Consider the following 22,351-nt stretch of genomic DNA (forward strand, 5'->3'; position numbering starts at 1 on the left):
ATATATATATATATATATATATACTCATATATATATATATACTGAAAATCTTAAACCAACCATTTATTACAAAGCCTGAAAACAGATGAGGCAAAATTTGTTACTGATATCTTTCCAAAGGATATTTATAATGTATATATTTTGGATTCCAATAAAAGCTATAAATCTGGGTTGCAGATACCATTTTCCAGAATTTATTATAACAAACATCTTCACCCGTAATTATAGTGATTTAGTTGTTCTTTTAAAGTATTTTCTTTTTCTGTCAAAAAATTATTACAAAATTATATTAATTTGTATATAATGTACGGCTTATGTATTTATGTATTTAAGTTAAATAAAACAGTAATAACAGTGAAAGTAGCGACAGCACCACTACCACCAGTATTAGTAGTAGTAAAATACATAAGAATGTTTTGAAATTTTTTTCCTATAAAGAACAGGCTATATAGTTCTTGCTCTTTTTGAATATATTTTATTCTTCCTTAAAGTCTTAGTTGCTTCTTCCTGTTGTATACTGTTTCCTTGTGTCCCCATTTTCACCCTTTTTTTTTCTTTTTGTTCCCTCTTATTTTGATAAGGAAGTTGTTGCTTTCACTTCCTGGATTTCCTTCTGTTTGTTGATTAGAGAGAATACTCTTCCCTTCTGTGTCATCCTAATGTCTCCTAAACATCTGTATCTATTTCTGTTTTTCTAATCAACATCTAGTGTCCCTTACCATATTAGGTATCTGTGTAGGACCAGATGAACCTTAGAAAAGTAGATGATAACTTCAGCATGTCAACAGCTGCTATGGTGATGCTACTTAGCAGAGGGATGTAAGAAGGAGGTCACCTCTACTTCTTTTCTTATATTCTGCTGCTACGCACATGTAAAGTACTACATATACAACATTTCTGTATGTTGTTGTGATAATACCCCACTGAGAGAACTGATTTTTCTTATCATAGACATTAAATAAAATAAAAAATAAAAAACTGTACTGCCTTTGTACTAGTAAAGAGTGGGCTATTTGATGCTTAGTATTATCTGAACAAACCCAGGCGACAAAGTTGTCTGGTGAGAGTATATCACAGTTTGGCAGGACCAGAATGACTTAACATGTCGCCAAAATGAAGATGTTCATAGATACAATCAGGACAGGTCTGAGATCTTTTTTTACAGTATAGTTATGGCCTTGTTGAGGTTGTTTTGTTGCTAGTTGTCAAGTGGAACAAGCAAGCAATTTGTATGAAGCGCTGTTGAAGTTTTTCTTTTTTACTTTCACAATTAACAATAAAATATGATTTGTTTTAATCCTTATTAACTCACACTGGCTTATTGAGCATACTCCTTCACCTCTTTAACATAATCAGAGCATCCTAAGTTAACTTGGGATACTTCTGGCACCAGGGTCATCTTGGAGGTCAGCTTATCTATGAAGGTCTCTAGTTTTTTTTTGTTCCTCCCTCTGTTCCAAGTGTCTCCCCAGCTATCAGATTATTAAACGAAGATCTCACAACATTACAAAACAATATATAAGAAACTAGAGTTTGTTACTATTTTTTTTAAAACAAGTGTAGATCTGTTATAAAACTTACTCTACAAATTTCCTTTTTAACATGATGATGTTATTTTTTTTTTCACAGACAAAAAAATCATTAATAAAAGATACATTCATTCACTTTCTCCTTCACACCCACACATCTGCATACGTTCATAAATACATGTTCAAGACATAAACTTACTATCTTACCACTAGTCATAATTAGCTTCATATTAGATCACTATGAAAAAAACCTATTTAATTCTCTTTTCTGTTTTTTGTTTTTGTTTTATAAATGCACATTTATGTTGTTTATATGTAAATGTGTTTGTATGCATGCATATGTGCATGTGTGGCTATAATGAGTGTGTTTGGATTTATAAACAAGATAAAAGTGCTGCGTGCCTGTGTATGTATGTATATATATATATATATATATATATATATATATATATATATATATATATATATATATATATATATATATATATATGTATGTATGTATGTATGTATGTATGTATATGGTAAAAACTCACCTTTGAATAAATGTATATAAGTATACATATGGATGTATGTATGTATGCATACGTTTGTATATGCACAAGTGTGTCTGTATTGTACCCATGTATGGATGTATATATTGCATGTATAGTTAAGTGCTGGGCAACATACTTTGTGTAGTGAGCCAAAAAGAATTTTCAATCAATTGAAATTACACTTGTAATGAGAAGAAAAGTCACAATACTCACACACACACACATGTATATATAATGTACATTTTTTTTCATTACATTGTGTATGGATATAAGAATATTGATACATTTATCTACTTTTTTTTATTTATTGTTTTCAGTTTCTTTTTACTTAAGCAATAAAGATAACATGTTGAGATATTATGTACAAGGTGACCCTTACTTCCTTGAAGCATCTACTTTAACTTTACCATTTTTGGTTTGTTGTGCTTCTTACTTAGCTCCTAAAATGTCAAAGACGATTGTGTTGATGATGAATGTTATGTGACATTTTTCAGATACATTGAGGATGGAAATGTGATATGGGCACAAAGACTGTGACTGCTTCCTTTCTGGCAAAGGAGACAGTTGGCTAAAGGAAGTTGGTTGGCCCCTTAAGAGTTTAAAGTTATATCCTCATGTCTTTGATCTGTATACACACTCTGCTTTCCTGTTAAAATACATGAAGAGGTGGTGGGGGGTATTATCTAGCATGAACTCCCTGTAACTGATTTTTCTGTGTATTTTCTGTAGTCCCTACTTCTTGCTTCTCTGTATGCAGGGAACTAAAGTAGTTGTTTTGAGTTTGTTTGTTTGTTTGTTTTTCTTAAGGATGGGAGTTGCTAATAAGTAAACCAAAAGATGATAATAGAAGTAGTGGTAGTTTTCATGTCCACTGCAAAAACATCTGGCACAGATAAAAATTAAATCTACAAAACAGCCTTCTATCTTATTACAAATAGCAGTCAAATTTCCCTCAAATTCATCCCATGGTCTCAAAAGAGGAAGAACGCACTAGATGATGTAGTCTTCTTAGCTTGAGTCTGAGTAAATAAAGAACGGATGGCCATTGCTAGATCCTATATTTGCTGGATTAGGGCTGGACTATAGTTAAACAACAACAATAAATCTGTATAGAAAATAACATTATAGCTGAGATTATCATTTTCATCTTTTTATTTCTATAACATCTATAAATAACCCATGAGAAAAACTAATTGGTTAAATCTTTAAAAAGGAATCTTTAGCATTGCATGTTTCCATGCAACAAACTTTATTTCTCTCATTGTAATTCCTTCAACCCACCCACCTCATCCCACTTTACTATCTTTTCTTGTTTCTGTGAATTTTTTTTTTCTCCCTTCATGCTCCATATAGAATTGAGAAGAAAATAGGCAGGCAGGAGGGATGTGTATATACGTGTGTGTGTGTGAAGGTATGTGGCCTAATGGTTATGGTGTTGCACTCACAATCCTTAGAACATGGGTTCAGTTCCTGAACCAAGTGTGCATTGTATTCTTGAGCAAACACTTCATATGATGTTACTCCAGTCTGCTCAGCTGTAAATGGGTAACCCTGTGGTGGACTAGCTCTCCAATCAGAGGGAATGTTGACCTACTTGCCTAGCTAGCAGGGTAGCATCATTCAAAAGATAAAACAATGCAAAGTGCTTTGTGACCAGCAATATAACAACATCCTGTAATCTGGTCAATCATGTGATCACAGTCACCATATTTTATTCCATAATGGCTACCTCTGATGAGCACAGGGTTATATAATCAGATTGTTATCTAACACACTGTTGAATCCTTAGCGTAAAGTCAATTGGTAAGATCGGCCATAATGGATATATAATACTGTACACTTCGAATAATATATACAAACATACACATACATGCACACAATACACAATACATACATGCCCCAATTAAATAACACAAACACACGTAAAAGTACTTATGTAATCATTGTGATGAAACTTAACTATATAACATATACATTACAATATATACCACACATTAAATTTTAAACATAAAATTTTGGGGTTTGTTTCCTTCTTTTTTGTACAGGCATATATATATATATATATATATATATATATATATATATATATATATATATATATATATATATATATTATATGAACTCTTGTTGGATATTTGAGAAAATGTTTATAACTGAATGTTATAAAAGCTTACAAATTCACCTTTAAAAATTCATCCCATACTTATCGCCCCTGTACTTGATGTAGTTTGCTTGTGTTTTACAAAGGCAGACAGCCAGTGAATTATTTAATTGTCTTGCAGTAAAATCTCCAAACATTTGTAATATTCAAGTATTCAGAATAAGTGACTCTGCTCACTTGTTCGCAATTATATCCAAGTAAATATTAAATATAAAATGGGATTCATCTTCCTCTGATCTAGAGTTTGTAATAGTATTTTAAAACAGTCAATAGGATTATATTCTTTGTTATAGCTAAAACTAAAACCAAAAAGCAAAAAATTCTAAGAATACTAGAATTAGATCTAAAATAGGTTAGTATTCAGCTTCTAACATAGATATACTGTTATTTAGATTGTCATTGCTTCATGATAAGATCAAATAGGAAAATTATTTTCATTCTTGGCTGAAATTCAAAGTGGAGCTGTTGGCTTCTCTAAAAGTTAGCATTTTGATGCTAATAGTTTTGATGGATTTTGTTTGCATTTTTCATGTAGAATTTTATTAGAATTTCAAATTTAATATAAGACTATTGTACAGATAATTTTATATATTCCTGCATAAAACCAGAAAAGTTTTGTATCCATCTTATTGAAATTTTTCCTATGTATATCTGGTAAGTACTTGCCAATTGTGTTAATTCTATGGTAGTGTTGTTTATATGGGACGACAAGATTTTGATTTCCGGTTAAAGTAACTCCACTTTATTCTCTTTAAAAATCCCCATGCTGACCTTTTAAATCTTGTCTCAAATTTATTTGCTTTAAATTGATAAAGACACAAACTTAAGACATTGTAGCATGTCTCATCATCTAGCATACCCTAGTATTGAGGACTGCTGACACTTTGCATTTGCAAGATTTGGGGTTAATAATATGCAAGGTGCCACTCTGCAACAGACACAACATGCCATCTGCTCTAAGTATCAAACTTTATGATTCTCAAGTCAAACATCAATGTATCTTTGTTGGAACAAACCCAGGCCTCAGTACTGATCAAAATTTTTGTCTAAACGAAATGAAATTGTCGACTAAGATTGGCATTCTTCTCAATAGGGACTTGTTCTCTTTTATAGTTTTTATTTGTCCTTTTATTTCCTTTATTCTACTTCTCTGTTCTGAATGGGTGAAGGATGAGGTAGACAATTAATCTTGTTTGTTCTGGACCTATGTTTTTTCCATATAAAGATAGTATTATCAGTGAGGCTTCTTGCTAAGGTAGTATAATCAGTTCTATAAATTATATATAAATATAATAATGTAAATCTCAGTATATACATACATATACATCTGTACACATATACCTGTGTTTGTACTGTTTATTTAATTAAGCACAATGATGATAGTCATAACAAGAACTTATTATTCGCCATGGCACCTAGTTATTTCAATGACATCTGATAGCATTTTGTTCATTGAACTCTTCACTTTATACTTGTAGAAAGCTTTCACTAGAAACCTTTCTTCTGTCTCTTTATTACATTATTAATTTATTTATAGATTTTTCTTCTGTCTACTTCAGTTTGGTTTTTAGTTTTTGTCTGTTGTTTATTTGCTTTTATTTTAATCACCAAACCTCTTGAAAAGCTCTTCTACGAAATGATAAAGTTAGAAACAGCAATAATGACATGTTTTAGTGTATTCAATATATAACTTTGGTTAGCTGGTTATGTCTGTGTGCTTTGTGTATGTGTATGTATGAAAGAGAGACAGACAGACAGTCAGCTGACAGACAGATAGAGTAATTTTGTGCATGGATGTTTCACAGTACAAAATAATCTGGTAGAATATTTTATCTTATTCCTTGGAATAGCAATTCACACATGCATGTATAAAACACACACACATACTCACTCACATGTGCATGTATGCATGTACATTTACACACCATACTTTTGCAATATTATTAACTACTCTTCTTTTATTATTGAACATATCACTAAGATTTAAATATTCTACAAAAATATTATACACATGTACAGTGGTAAATGTCAAATATTTCACTATTTCACTAATTTTTTGTAATTGGATTTCTATGAAAAATTTACCTTTAATAACAATTTTCTTAAGGTTATCATTGGGCATATTTGTCTCAATACTTAAGACATTAAAAGTTAATGTCTGACCTAAAGACAACTTAGAATTAGTAGTAGGGATTATGTATTTAACTTAGCTTATCCAACTTCTACTCTGATAGAATGGTGTAAATATACTGCAATATGCTTAATTGACTCACATAGCTTCTATAAAATTAATTCTCCTCCCATGTCTGAAAATTCATTTTAAATAGATTAAAATCTTTTCAGGGCATTCCACCCTCTTGATGTTTACTCAGGCTTATTTCACTTAGATATCCTCAAGAAAAGTAACTGCAAATTCCTCAATAATATGTGTCAATTTTATAATTTGCCTCTTCATTAAAATAATTACAGAGGAAAGACATATCTTAAATGTATCTGGGTGTCAAGGCTTATTTAATTCCTTTTAATGCTAGTTCTATTCTGTTTACTGTTACTACTCAAATGTAATATATCAATCTAATATGAGTAAATAACATCACCAATAAACACCAAAAAGCTGAGGATGTAAGCAGTGGCCTGCATTGACGAAAGGTAATTCAACAAAAGTCAGAAGTGGCATTGGTGCTGTGAGGAGACAATATCTAATGTTTCAGACAATGCCCTCTCCATTGATAACTGGAGAAGAAACATCAGAAACTAATGGCTAAATTTTTTTAAATAAAACAGGACCAAAAAATAAAATTGCAGTGGGCTACAGTCTTATTTGGTTAAATTTCTTTCAAAATTAAAGACTAATGCAAGCACTTGTCAATTCTTAAATATACGTGTTAGAACTACAAAAATATGCTTCAAATCATGTGGGCTTGATTCATGAAAAGATGAAGATTTCATTTCAAATTTTAACAACAGTTTGGATAAAATCTTAAAGAATATATTAATAAAATTATAGTTTATGGAACCACCAAATATAATATTATATACATATTTAATATTATTTTGATGAAAAAATATCAGTTGTCACAAGATTATCACTTTACAGACTTTTAACCTGATGCTTAGAGAGTACATATCTGTATGTCTACATTTTGTTTCAATTGGTAAGATCTCCTAATCATCATGTGGATTTAAAGGAATAGGAGACCTGATAATCTGAGACTGAACTGATTAAAATGCAGTCTCGATATAAATATTGTAAATAAACACTTTAGATTATAATTTTAACAACAAAAATTCATGTCAGACATGTTGATGCTTATTCAGTCTGGTCTATTTCATTATATTATTTAGTTAAATTTTCCTTCATTTCAAATCACTTTCTATCAAATCTATTTGAAACAATATTCTCCATCATACTCAATTTCTTAAATATTTTCATTAAAGAAAGTATATAAATACATTCACTAAATACAAACTGATAACAACATAGTGATTTACCCAATAACTTTCACATATTTCTTAATCTAGAGCTAACAACATTGAAATATTTGTGTATTACGTCAGATCAACTGTGCATGATTATTTTCAAAAAATATGTCTTAAATCTCAGTATCTTTACAGATGAAATTTGTATAAGTAAAAACAAATTGTGTTTCTAAACAATTAGTTTAGTGTACATATTTTCTTAGATATTTTGTTTACTTAAGTACTATACTACATTTTGAAAATCTCTATCTATGAGCTGAAAGTGAAAATTGTTGCTTCCCTCTAATAAAAACAAAAATATCACTGATCTGCTTTTCTGTTCAACTCATACTGAAACATTTTCCGAATCAATATATTTGAATTTCTATTTATTTTTAATGTGTATTTTCTATAAATGGAAATTCTGAAAATTGTCAATTACCAACTTGGAGGTATTAACATTGGGTAGAACAGCGATGACAGGGAAATAGAATATTGCCATATTTCATATTGAGATAAATCCATTGTATTGAACTGAGTAGATATGTATATCAGTCATTATTGATATAGACACCAAATAGCAAGTTGCTCAGAAGACAGATAAACCAATCAAATTTGGTTGTTTTTCACTTAACATAAAGCTTTAATAAATTTATTTTAATTGGTTATGTTGAGTGAAATAAAAAAAATATTTTATTCCATCCAACTACTACTAAGAATATTGATATGTTAAATCAATCAATATCTTGAAATTAGCTGTATGGGAATAAAGCTCTGTTGAATTATTGATACTATAAATCACATACATATACACATATCTATACATCGTTTATTTGCTTGCTTCTTGAATGAAAATGCCTACATTGATTTTCAGGATTAATGAGAGGACATTGTACAAAATGTTAACATTTACAGATGGAGTGAGGATTTTTTTTTACAAGTTTTGATAATCACTAAATTTAGTTGTAAGATTTTTCCCTCTGACTTCAAGAATTCTGGAATGAAACAAATATTGTTTTAATTGTATATAGCATTCTTTTGTTTAATTTACTTGAGTACTATGCAAATATGAATGTGTAGTATAAATGTTCATTGTATAAATTTTATGATTGCTAACTATAGTTTTAGAAAGAACAAGGAAAATTTTATCTACAAGCTAGCTTACTTTTTTATTTATTTATTCTAATCCATTAACACTGTGCTTACTACATATGAATAAAAGAAATGTTCTAAATATTTTTTAGAATCAAGTCTAAAAAACAACTATGTAATTCATTGTTATTATTCTTTATATGATTCTGATGTGCAATGTGTATATACACACATATCTTTGTCCACTCACGAATATATATTTGGACATGTTATTTTTCAATTACAGCTTACCAAAAATTTGCCTTTCGTTAAACTATAGAATTTAATTTACATAACAATGCCTATACACCAGTAAAGGACTCAGTATTTATTTCCATAACTAATTCCATCATAAAAACGTGTCAAAAATAAGAATCTTTAATTAAATTCTATTTTGAAAAGTTTCCTTTCTTGTCTCTTATATCAGTTCTTGGGTTTTCGGAAATGAATTCAATAAAATTAAATGAAACTTGGAGACAACTGCTGTCATTTAATGGAAATTAGATTTTGTAGGGAAGGGAGAATACTTTATTTCAAATGTCTTCAAACGGAAAAGCTCAGTTTAAATATATATAAGTTTTTAGAATATCTATTTTACATCTGGGCCTTTAGCTGACTGATTTTCCTCTTCTTTCTGTGTAATGTTGTTATTTTCCCTGAACCAATGACTTTTCTCTTTACTTACAATATATTTTCAAGACCTAACATTCTTATTATCTTTACAAAAATATTTCTTTCATATTTTTCATGTTTTACTTATGGTACTTTTATTTTTTTATTTGCAGCACTAGACAAACTTGGATATCAGCATATTTTCCACATGGGTATGCAGGTAGAAATAGTTCAGCCAAATATAGTGTTTGATATTGCCAGTTTAATGCTCTATGGTGCACAGGCAACACCGATTCGCCTCAAGATCCTGTTGGATCGACTTTTTAGTGTCCTGCAGCATGAGGAGGTGCTTCAGGTGCTGCATGGATTCGGATGGTCCTATGAAGATTATGCTCGAGGATATATCCTCCAGGTTAGTTTTTTTTTTCTTTTCTTTTTTTGTTTCTTTAATTATTATTGTCAGTGTTGCATCTGTATAATTTTCATTTATATAACCCTTTAGCATTTAAACTGGCTGTATCTGGCCGAAATATTCTACTTGTTTTATGTTCAAATTGGCGAAATCCAGCTTCTCACACCTACCCTACAATGTCATTGTAAAAATAAATGATCACATCATTAATATTTCAAAGTAATGAGATAATGAGTGATTAATTGACACCAAAGTTATCTGAATGCTAAAGGGGTAAACTTCAATTAAAATGAAAAAAAAGATTTCAATATGCTTCTCAACTTTAGACATTTTCTTAATCCTTGATTTTTTTAATATTTATCTATACACATATCAGACAGCTTCATTAAGTATTTTATAGCAATGAAATTTTAACCTTTTTATCTTTCATTTCTATTGATATGACTATTTGTCCTTAGGTGTTTCTTACAAAATAGTCATCAGTGCAACAATACACTTATCACCTCCTACTTACTAATGTTGTTCAGATCATCCACTATTCTATGGAGTGTATCTAGACAATACACTTCATAGAATAATTCAGTTATTTAGCTCTAGTCAAAGGCATTCCAGCCATGACTATCCTATCCCATCCTATCTTTTTCAGATATAATGTATCTAGGGCTCTATCATTTGATATATTCTTTGTTTTATGAGACAGTAGGCAATGATTTGGTTATTTGCGGGAGATTTGGCTGCCATTTCTAGGCTCCCTTATTAGCTCATTTCAGTTTTACTTCTTATTTGTTGCTATTTCACTTTATCTGCATGACTAACATACTTAAGAAAGACATAAATATCTTTACATCCAGTTACCGGCACAAGTTGCTGTTTAGCCCCAGGTTAGCCTTGACCAATCTGATCTAAAATCAAAGGTGTTCTAGCTATGACTAAATCATCCTTCTTTTATAATCTAGGACAATATTATGTTCCCTCTTCCTCTTCAAGGTGACATGGTCTAATTGCACGAAATTTAGCTGCCATTTCCAGCAGATTGAATGACCATGTAGAAGCTCTGACATTCTTTTTTCTTCCTCAAGTGAATTCTTTAGGTGTAATTACTCATCATCCATATTGATGGTTACAAATAATAAAGCAGAAGCATATTTATTGACTGACTGTTCATTTCACTTGTGTGTGAAATAGGTATTATTTTTTTATATTTAGCAACATTTTATTTGTTACAACAATTACATAAATTATCCCTCACAACAAATATCTAATTATGCCTCTATATAGATAAGAAAATATAAAAAGAAAGGAAATAGTTTTATTTGAACATTAATCTCATAATCCCTGATCAGTTTTGGTGGAGAGATCTGTAATGGCCACGGTCTCTGCTCCTTCCTCTGAACAATAAAAAAAATGCTATTAAATAACATTTCAGTATTATTTTACAAATAATAATAGATAATGCCTTGTGTAACAAAAGGCATAAAACTTATCATATATCTGAAGTGGAGCCCCTAAGATGTTCTGATATTTGATTTGACACTCTACTGGCAATTCTTTTAATCAAATTGATGTCAAATATACTGCTCTAAATTCCTTTGGAACACACGTACAAGGTGAAAAGAAGATTCTGGTATCTTGGTAACTCAAGATCTTCATAGATTCTACCTCGTCTTGCATTATGGACTGGTTATTTCAGTCTTATTTTGAGATGCAGCTTAAATCCTAACTGAACAATGATGCAAGACTACTTTGCCCCACCAAGTCAGGTAGATGCCAAGGAGATAGATTATAATTTGTTAAATTAATAGGAGAAACAGCTTTGAAGTAATCATACAGCAACCATATAGTGATTGACAGGGTTATTAGAGCATTGGATAGACTACCATTCTGACTCTGTGCTCTGAGTTCAAATACTGCCATGATCAAATTTTCCTTTCATCTTTTTACAGTTAATAAAAAAAATGTACTTATACTGTAATGGACAAAATCAGTTGTGATAAGACACGGAGAGGGATAGGCTCCATTTGATCTAAAAATACCTAAAGCACAATGTGTGTCACAGTGGTGCCCCTAACACACCATGAGGAATTGAGCATCCAAGAAAGGATCTTATTACTATCATTGTGCCATGCCTTTGAGCACTGGCTCCGGGTTGTCTCACTAAACAAAAACATGCACCACTCCCTACTTCACATTTGAGTGGTTAGTAATAGGTGCCAACAAATAAACAATCACTCATTAATGTGGTATGAAAGAAAAATGACATAAAATGTTAAATCAAAAGAAAAGGTGTGTGATCAGCTTCACAAAGAGAAAAATAATTACTAAAGCTTGAGAATTCTCTTTCATATATTTTATCTTACCTTTCTTCTAGTCAAAGAAAGATAAACTGAAGTTCCACTCAGTCTCTGAGTCAAACTATATCCATCAATATTGAAAGCTGACTCACAGCACAGCACACACACACATACACACACACACACACACACACACACACACACACACACACACACACACACACACACACACACACAACACATATATATCAGTAGAGAAGAATATAAGTGAAGCAAAATAATATTTATATAAAGACTAGTAAATTAGATTACCAAAATAAATAAATGAATAAAAATATAAGAAAGAAAAACTTTACTAATAGGATTTGGAATAAGTTTGAATAGTTATATTTCTATGCTTTACTGACTGAAGTTGGAATATTTTCATTCAAAAATCAATCATTTTCTACATTCAAAATTCTATGAGCTATGCAAAAGGTTCATGGTTTATTGATTTACTTCTCTTCCATCATCTAATCTTTCAACTCTTTTCAATAGATATTACTTAATTGATAATTATAAATAATGGCTTTGCTTAAAAATCTGTTAAAAGATAAAGGGATAAAAAAATAATGTATGCACACACAAACACACTCACTCACACACACACACACACACACACACACACACACACACACACATACCTGATAGTTTTGTGCTTGAGATACATTTTACTCCACCTTTTATTAAAAATGAAAATAAATGTTCACCTAATGTATTTGAACTAATTCTGGTTCATTAATACCCGTATAGTTATTTTTAATATTCATAATTTCATAGAACTAACACTCTTCTTTATTAACAAAATATTAATCTTGCTGAAAATAACAGTAAATTTTCTGGTAATATACCATAGAAATACTCCATTCTCAAACAGGAATTCTGGTTGATATTTCCAGAGATTATTCAAAAACATATGTTCCTTGGAGCCTCTACCGTCTTACTTAATGTATGGATTAAAAGATATTTCCACCAAAATACCACCTAGTATGATTTATTTCAGAGGTTTCTCCTTTTGATACCAAACCACCCAAGACCACCTAAGGATACAAACTTCCAATTTAAAAGTGAACTAAATTAAAACCTTCCATAAAAATTTTATATTAATTCATGTTCCAAACTCCAGGTTAATAATAGTAGGGTTATTTTATTAAATTCTTCATTATTATCAAAATTAATTCAAACAAAGGCAATACATTTTAACAGGAATTTGGTAACGAAAGTGTTAACTATCTCATAACACTTCAGTTTCTCACTGATAATCTCAGGGTGTACTGTGAAATTAGGTCAAATCTCATCAATCTTTACAAATATTTGATCATGAAATATATTTCAAATCTGATCACTTTACATATGATGTGATTTTTAATTGCTTATTTATTAATTTTGATAATTTTATGTCACAAATATAACTTAATGTGACATGAAATACTTGTATTCTTTTAAAAGTTTATTGCCGATGTGAAAAGTTTGGAAAACTGATTATTTGATAGAACTGATGACCTAGTTAACAGGGTACTCAACAACGAGCTGATGAGTTGTGTTGTAATATTTCAATGTTCATGACATTTATTAGTAAGTTTAGTACACCTGCGTGCAAGTAGGTACCACCATGTTGTAGATTAGAATTCATTGCAGTAGTAGCTTTGTAAAATATATAAAGGATTCACTGGCTTCATATGTTAGATTTGGTTAGGTCTGAAAGATATTACCTGTGACTGATAACCATACTATCCAGAAGGACATTTTTCTCTCAGGTTTAATGCTATAGAAATAGAAAAGAACACAAGATCTGGTGAACAGGTAAAGGAAAGAAGGATGACAACGATGATGATGACCTATTTGATGACTCAATGATTATCAGTTCATTCTTTATATGTAACTGTTGTACATCTACACACATAAACACATGCATACTTAAGCAGGCATACATATTTCCACATGAACTTTATATTAGATTTTGCTTTTCTCATTGAGGTACTATGTTCTTTTCCTTACTCTCAGTTGTATTATGTGAATTTGTTTCAGGGTGACTGACTTTCTTTGACATATCACACAAAATTAACCATGATTTCTGCTCTTTTATTTGATAACCATTTTCTAACTTATATAACATGATATTCTCATAGTATTGCACTTCTTCAGAACAACTCTTCCCAGAAAATTTCAGACATTTTATTACAGTCAAGCAACATATTTTTTTTTTACTCTGTATATGTTACCATCGTCCTTTAACTCAACTTTTGGCCCAACTACAAGATGAACTGTGCCATAACATCAGGCAGATTACTGTACACACATTTCCATTATCTGAATTCACTATCTGAGATAGCACATAGCCTTATACTTAGAATAATCAGTTGCCATGTGCAAATGCAGTGAATCCCATTACAGTGTCTATACTGTATAGTCAAAGACACAATGTTAACTAACATTATTTTATGGAATAAAGGAGCTAATGTAAGCAATTAAAGTAAATGCAGCTCAACAAACAAACAAAAAGAATTCATTATCTTGTGTTACATCTTAACTTCTAATTTGTTATGAAATGTTTAGAAGATTGGAAACCATTAAGAAAATGTAGACATGAATACATGAACATATATATATATATGTTTATATAATAGAAAATGGAAGTTAGATATACATTTGATTGAGATTGATTTAGATTATCATCACCTATGAAGTGCAACAGCTCCAGGTAGAAACCAAAACTATTTTGCGAGCTTAATTCAACACTGGGATAGGTAAAAGATTCATCTCCTTTTCAAATCATTTGATGTTTACTTATATATAATATCAGTTATGTTTAAGTTAGTTTTTGTTTTATAGCGATCATTAAATCCAAAGATATGTAACATTATGTCTTGGAAAGAGGTCAAGTTAGCAGTGACTTTATGATTTCCAAAATAATTAGTATTGTCTTTCTATACATATATCAGATGCAAAAAGGTTTCAGTGATAAGTCACAAAAATTAAGCAGTATAGTTTTTGGCAGATAATTTCAATTTGAATGAAAGAAATCCTCACTTTTCTAATTTTCCATCTAAAAATAAGTTTACGCATGTACGTATACATACCCACACATGCACACTTACATTCTCTCTACTACTTACTTTCCAGCTATAATTAGGTATTTTTAGCATAAATTACTATGTAAGATGCTCCTGATATTTACTAATGCATATAGATAGACATTTCAGCATCCACAACTAATATCTTCTAGATAGAAACTTTTGTTAGTTATAGCTTAATGAATAAAACAACTAAAAACAACTTCAACTGTAGCTAAGATGATCTCATCTCTTATTAGAATAATTCTATTTTACCAGTCGTATATAGACACATAATCTATTAGTGTTCTGCCTTCAATCAAACTTTAATATTTTTTTTATGTCTTTACTCAAAGATACTTCTTATAAATATCATATATCTGTATAAATATCATTTATCTGTGACTTGATGGCTTTTAGCGTAAAATAAATCACGTTGGTCATTTAAAGTAAAGTAAATCTGTTTTCATACTTAATGAACAATTTGCGCTCTAAGTAAATACTTCTGACAAATTAGTAACTGCATGTGCTTGTGCATGTCTATCTATTATTACATATTGATTACTCAGAAATATACGTTTTAAACTTCCTTTATCAGTTGAGAAAACAGTGTAGATAAGTTATTGCAAGACTAGTTTTGATTTGTTTGCATTTAAGGTATTTTTTTAAATGCCATTATTCTCTTTTTTTGTATTTGTATTCATTTTTTGTTTATCTTACTTGGCTCGACATAAATTAATATTCTCTCTCTCATAGTTGAGTGATTTGCAAGAAGAAATCTTTCCAGTTGTAAGACTACTACTGAAAAACAAAAGAAAAAAGCTGCTAAATTTGCACTAGTGTTTATTTTGAGTTTATATGTATAAAAGTGTCCCCTCTACCATTGTCACCACCAGAAGAAAAAAAACAACTTTAAATCAAGTTTACTTTTGATTAATTGTCATATACAAAAAGTTAATTCTTTACTTTACATCTGGTTTTAATACTATTAACTTTAAAAATAGGTTTTGCTTTATTTACTGTTTTGATGCCAGGAGTTCAAATTTTCTAGAGCTATTATGCTGGTTGCCTAGAATCACTACACAACTATAAATAGGATCCATTTTCAATTGGCACAAGTCTGATCAACAATACAACATGCATAGAACTTTAAAATTATTTTTCATAGTAATTTTTGAAGTTATGAGCTTTCCTGCTGCTAGACTTTCCTAATTCCTTCTGTTTATCTATAATTTGTCTGGTAAAAGCAGTTCTTTATTTTAACTGACAATGTAGAAGAGATATTTCAACCATCCCAACCTCTCAGCTTCAAAAATACATGGCCCATTCTATAAATCATGGAAACATCTTAAAACTACCAATAAATGTTATCATGGATGGTAGATATAAAAATAGTTCTTAAAATATATTATGTAATCAAACCAGAGTTTAGTTGTAAGTTGTTAATTAATTTTGAACCTTTCTGATTTCAGAATGTTTAGGAAAAATATCCTAACAATCTTAATTGAAATACATTTTAAACTTAGTGTATTAGCTGGGTTTTCATTCCTTCCACTTGTTTTATATATATATATATATATATATATATATAAGTGTGTGTGTGTGTGTGTCTATTTATTTGATCAGTTATTAGCCAAGTGACATAAAGTTTTGAATTATTGCATTTTAATCATATTCATAACACTATTTGTACATAATATTTTTGTAATATATTTACACAAGTAGGTATTTCTGAAAAAACAGTAATAGAAAAATAGTATTTTTATGGCTAAATATATGTAGACAATTATATTATGTACATGTATTTATCTCCTTGATTAACACCACTTAAATTGATATATTGATATTTGGTTATATAAACACAGCAACACTTTTTCAGATCTGATATTGTTTGTTGTAGCAATTAGTACATGATGATTAAATGTTTTATACTGTGAATCTTACAATCAAATAGCAGCTATGAAGGTAAATGTTAAGCAAACAAGTTAACCCAATCAATTCTTCAGTACATAGTTTTTAGTTGTTAAGAGTAATAACTAAAATTTTCTCTCTTTATGTAAATAATTTGTTTACTATATTAACTCTTGTTCTCCTCTTCGTTTCCACTCCCTTTTTATTTCCACACCCTCATATCGTTTATACATAAACTGCTTTTATAGTTTCTCTATAAATTGGCCATAAAAGGACTCTGAAATACTTTTATTCAGTTTGTCTTAGACTTTTCACTCTAAGTAATGAACAGTTTGTGAAAAATAGGGCTTTATGTGCGTGTGTGTGTACATATAAAGGGAAGTAGCTTGACACAAACAGGCAGATTTACCCATGCACACATATAGGTGCACGTATGGCCATGTGATAAGTTTGCTTCCCAACCACATGCTTCCAGGTTCAGTCCCACTGCACGGCACCTTTGGGAAGTGTCTTCTACTATGGCCAACCAAAGCCTTGTGAGTGGATTTGGTAGGCAGAAACTGAAAGAAGCCTGTCATATATATATGTATGTATGTATCTATGTGTGTCTTTGTTTCTGTGTTTGTCCCCCACCCACCACTGCTTTACAACCGGTGTATGCTTGCATATTTACATCCCCATAACTTAGTGGTTCAGCAAAAGGGATTGATGGAATAAGCACTAGGCTTTAAAAAAATTAGTCTTGAGGTCAATTTGTTCAACTAACAAAAAACCCTTCGGGGTGACTGAAACAAGTAAAGGAATATATCTATCTATCTAGGTCGTCCCTAGTATTTATATACTAAAAGAATATATATATATATATTCATATACTAAAAGAATATATATATTATATATATATATACTAAAAGTAAAGAAGCAAGGAAAACTAACTGAATCAATTACTAATAGTACTTGAGGCAAGTATGGCATTATTGTTAGTAGCTTTGTAGCATTGTCTAAATTGAGTTATTTATAAAACATTCAAACCGTTTGTTTAATTAACATTGAAAATATTTTGTCAAACAGATGAAAATTACTTTCTAAATTAGTATTTTTCATGTATTTGTAGATAGAGTATTAAGAAACATAAGAAGTGCAACTTTCCTTAGTCATTTTGAAAATGTTGTTACACTTACAACCATGAATACACATACATACAGATATAGTAGTGCATACATACACTTACGCGTCTATTGTATAACCTCAGCAAATGCTGTGAGAAATTAATTCAGAAGAGAAGTAGCAATTCTTTTTTAATCTTCTTGAGCAGCGACATTATCTATAATGTGATTTTAGCAGTGTTAACATAAGCTTTACATACTCTATTTCTTAGAACATTTCCTAAGATCAACCTTTCTTAATTTTTAGTTATTATTCCAAATAAGGTTCATGGTGTTGTGCTCAAAGATATATAAAAGCTCATTGAATGAGTTTATGCATATGACCCTCTGCATGCACATTCATTTTGTACAGTTCTATGTGTTCATGTGTGCAAATGTGAGTGAAAGACAAAGCTGTAGATACTTTACCATCTAAAACCTTAAGACTGAAACACCTTCCATTAAAAAGTGTCATTGAATAAAATAAAAGCAAAATGTCTCTATCTTTTATGAAAATGTTATAGTTCCAAAAGTAAAAATTAATTTTTATTTATAACTTCAATCAAGATTTGACAAGGCTTAGCAACAACATAAAACATACAATTATTGAGAGAAAATAATAGCTTTTTTGTTTTTGTCTTTTCCTGAACTGAGTTTCCATGATTTATGTTTAGAAAAATCTTTTCTATTTAATTTTAAGGGGCTTCTTTCAAATACAGCTAAATTAAGAAAATACCATTTGTTTTTGTCCGTCAAGTTGTTTTAAGAAATTTTTCCTTTTGAAATTTGTTTTATCTAATCTGTCAACTACCTTTTACAAAATGCCTAAGATTTATAAAACATTTCATTTTTTTTTATTATTCTTTTCATAAATGTTTCTTTTTTCACTTTCCTTTTATTGATAATGTCTCATTTTTTTTTTAAACCACAAGCAATCTATGTTTCTGTTTTTATATATTGCCAATTCACAAGTACACTTCAATTCACTTATTAAAAATTGCTTATATTGTAAATAGCATTACCATAAATTAACTACCTATTTGTCAAAAAAATTTGCTGTTTCGTGTATATATAATGGTTGTAATATTTATCCAAATTTCACAACAGTTTATTGTAAAATTTGGATTCAAAATGGGAATTACACAGAAGTAATTTTGTAATAATAATTAGAGTATTTCTAATCTAGTGATGTAAAAATGTTGACTTAAAGTAAATTGAAAGTGTAATAAACTGAAATCACTGTGATAAATAAATAAAATTTCATGTCAGAAAGCATACTAACCACATTAGATTATGTAACTATTGGGAAATATAAAAGAGGCATTACAAAGCTGTCAAGTCAAAACTTTAATATTCCAAACAACAGGTCGTATTTCTTGTATTTTTCTCATCATATCTTAAAAGAAAAGAAAAAAATTCTGATAATTCTCATTTACAACTAAAGCTTCTGTGGCTACTTAGCAATTTTTTTATTAGATATTGTTGAAAGAAAAGAGACTTTGGGAAAAAAAAAATGATATTTGTTTTTTTCCTTATTACATTTCATTTAATGCTATGGTTATCTCACTTAACCTTATGACATAAGTAAATACCCCCCAATAGCGAAACTATTTTATTCCCTTGTGCCTCCTTTATTTGTGTCTGTTGTACTTATCAAGTTTATGCTCGAGTGAATTTGACAGTAAACAGTTTTCATAAGTGGATCTCTCAGAAAAAGGGGGAGGAAAAAAAAAAAAGAAAACAAAAAAAACGGAAACATGACGAGGAAAAAAAGCTTTGTTGATAAAAAAAAATGGCATATTTTTTTGTTGACAATTTCCATAAAGTCTCTTTGAGGAATGACAGTGTTCTATCAATTGTTGAAAGAAATGGTTATGTATTTTTCACCAGTAATCCTCCCAGATTACTTCTACTATGCAATTCTAAAGAAGGTTTTAAAACATAAGGGAACTGAAACATGTAAAAAGCAAAAATGAAAGAAAACATAAGCTTTTTATTTATCCTTTCCCCTTGAATTACTTGCTCACTGCATGTGGTTTATTCCTTCAAATGTTTTTAGAATCAATTGTCTTTTATGTAATAACATATCAGAACCAACATGTTAGACAAATATTCTTAAATATATGTAAAAAGCTTTTGCTCGCAGAATATATATGATCTAGAAATATCTTTTTACACACACACATACACACACACATGTTTGTGTGTATGTATATAGCTCAAAATAATTTGAAATTCAACAGTTTTCCTTTTCAGTTTTGTGTTATTAAAATGGATTACTTGAGATTATTTAAGAGTGTACTTCATATGTTTTTATGAATATATCATGAAATATCAGATGTATATTTTTTTTATTTCATTGAAGTCAGTAATTTTTTTTTCTTGATATTGATTGTTATATTAATTGAGGATTTTATTTAAATTATCCAATATTACTTTAGTCTGTTTGAAATGAAATAATTCATAAGGGTATGTAGAAATGTGAAATATCTGCTAATCAGTTTACACTGTGTGGCAATAATATGTTACCAAATACTTAAACCTTAGTAACAAGTATCTGAAAGTTAGTGATATTGTCAAGGAAAACTACTTCAGGGAGGTGATCTGCATAATAAACATGCTATGTCTCACATATGTGATATGCTTAGTTGAAAAAGTTTGATCAACTGAGATTATCCAAGCCATGAGTAGACAAAACCACTCCTTGAGGATGTTTAACCATTTATCATTCACATTGGTCTGTCTAATATAATTTTTATTAATTCACATTTTTAAAAATTAATCATACATTATCTCATGGCTTTGAGATTTCAGTAATGTGATTGTTTTGTTTTAAAATAATGTTGCAGGGTAATTGCTAGAGACTGGATCTGGCCAGTTTGAACATAAAGTAGCTACAACATTTGAGCTGGCTATGACCAGTTTCAATGCTAAAGAGTTAAAATCTAAAAACTGATCACAAGAGAGATAATTTTTATTAGATTTATATGGACAATGTAGGATAATCTCAGTTGGTCAAGGTTTTTCACTTCACTGTATTGCAAATGTGAAACCTTCTGTGTTTGTACTTAGTAAATTGAATATTCACCTGAGATGTTATCCTCTCAATCATATCATTGAACCATTTCCTTTGTTTCTGTATATGTAGTGAATGCTTCTTAATCATACCATCTGAGTGGAATATGCTTGTCCAAAAGAGATCCAACATGACTAAAGCATATCTATTACTTTTACCATCTGGCATTAAAGACCAGATTTACTCCAATCTGCATTATCTATGTTATCTCCAAATTTCAATCCCTTGATGTTTTTGGAGTTACCCTGTTTGCATGTTTTTAGATTTTAGTCCCCTACAAAGAGATATTTTGTTTACAAAATTCTTCAACAATCTTAGTTGATCAAAGGTCTTTTTCTAGTTCACTGTATTACATATGTGATGTTTTAAAGTCTTATTTAAACACATCAGTGAATAAAACTGAGTTTTTTATTGTTATATATTAAGACATAGACCAATTCTATATTGATATACCATTTTGATGATAAACATATTTCATGAGGCAAAAATATCTTTTATTCAGAATTTTACCCTTTTTTTAAATTAAACTTTCAATAATATGATTGGTATATTGTTTAATGTGAGAAAAAATATAATGAAGAAAGAAATCTGTATCAACAATCGATAAATAATTATATCATGAATGGAATTTTTTTCCATATTGATAAAAATATAAGAGTGCAGTCTGTATTATAATCAGTTACAGTTCTGAGAAAATGTTTGTAAATGTTTTGTAAAAATAAGAGAAAAAAAAATATTGTCATCTATATGTGTTAAATTTTTTACCTTTGACATTCTTCATTTGTCAAACCTTTTCATAGAATGCAATATTAAATATACATTGTACAACATTTAGAAATATTATAGCTTACTGTTTGCATAAATATTCTATATTTTATACTTCCTAGTATGTACAGATATATTCACATATTTAATTATTAATTATTGTAATCTTTATTAATTTTGGAATTTCATCAAGATTGTCAATATGCTTACAAAAAATTGAATCCATGTTTCATTATA

General features: G+C 29.7%; 1 protein-coding gene across 5 annotated transcripts in view; it reads left to right on the forward strand.

Annotated features, from left to right (window-relative positions):
- Window positions 1-22,351, forward strand: part of LOC106869439 (zinc finger protein basonuclin-2) — a 215,177-nt gene that overhangs the window by 134,362 nt on the left and 58,464 nt on the right. For all 5 annotated transcript variants that reach the window (XM_052977305.1, XM_014915187.2, XM_052977296.1 and 2 more), the window contains exon 4: window positions 9,599-9,837. In XM_052977305.1, the coding sequence (XP_052833265.1) occupies window positions 9,599-9,837 (239 nt within the window). The remainder of the gene's footprint in view (window positions 1-9,598; window positions 9,838-22,351) is intronic.

The sequence above is a fragment of the Octopus bimaculoides genome, chromosome 2 (genome assembly GCF_001194135.2).
Source record: "Octopus bimaculoides isolate UCB-OBI-ISO-001 chromosome 2, ASM119413v2, whole genome shotgun sequence".
NCBI lineage: Eukaryota > Metazoa > Mollusca > Cephalopoda > Octopoda > Octopodidae > Octopus > Octopus bimaculoides.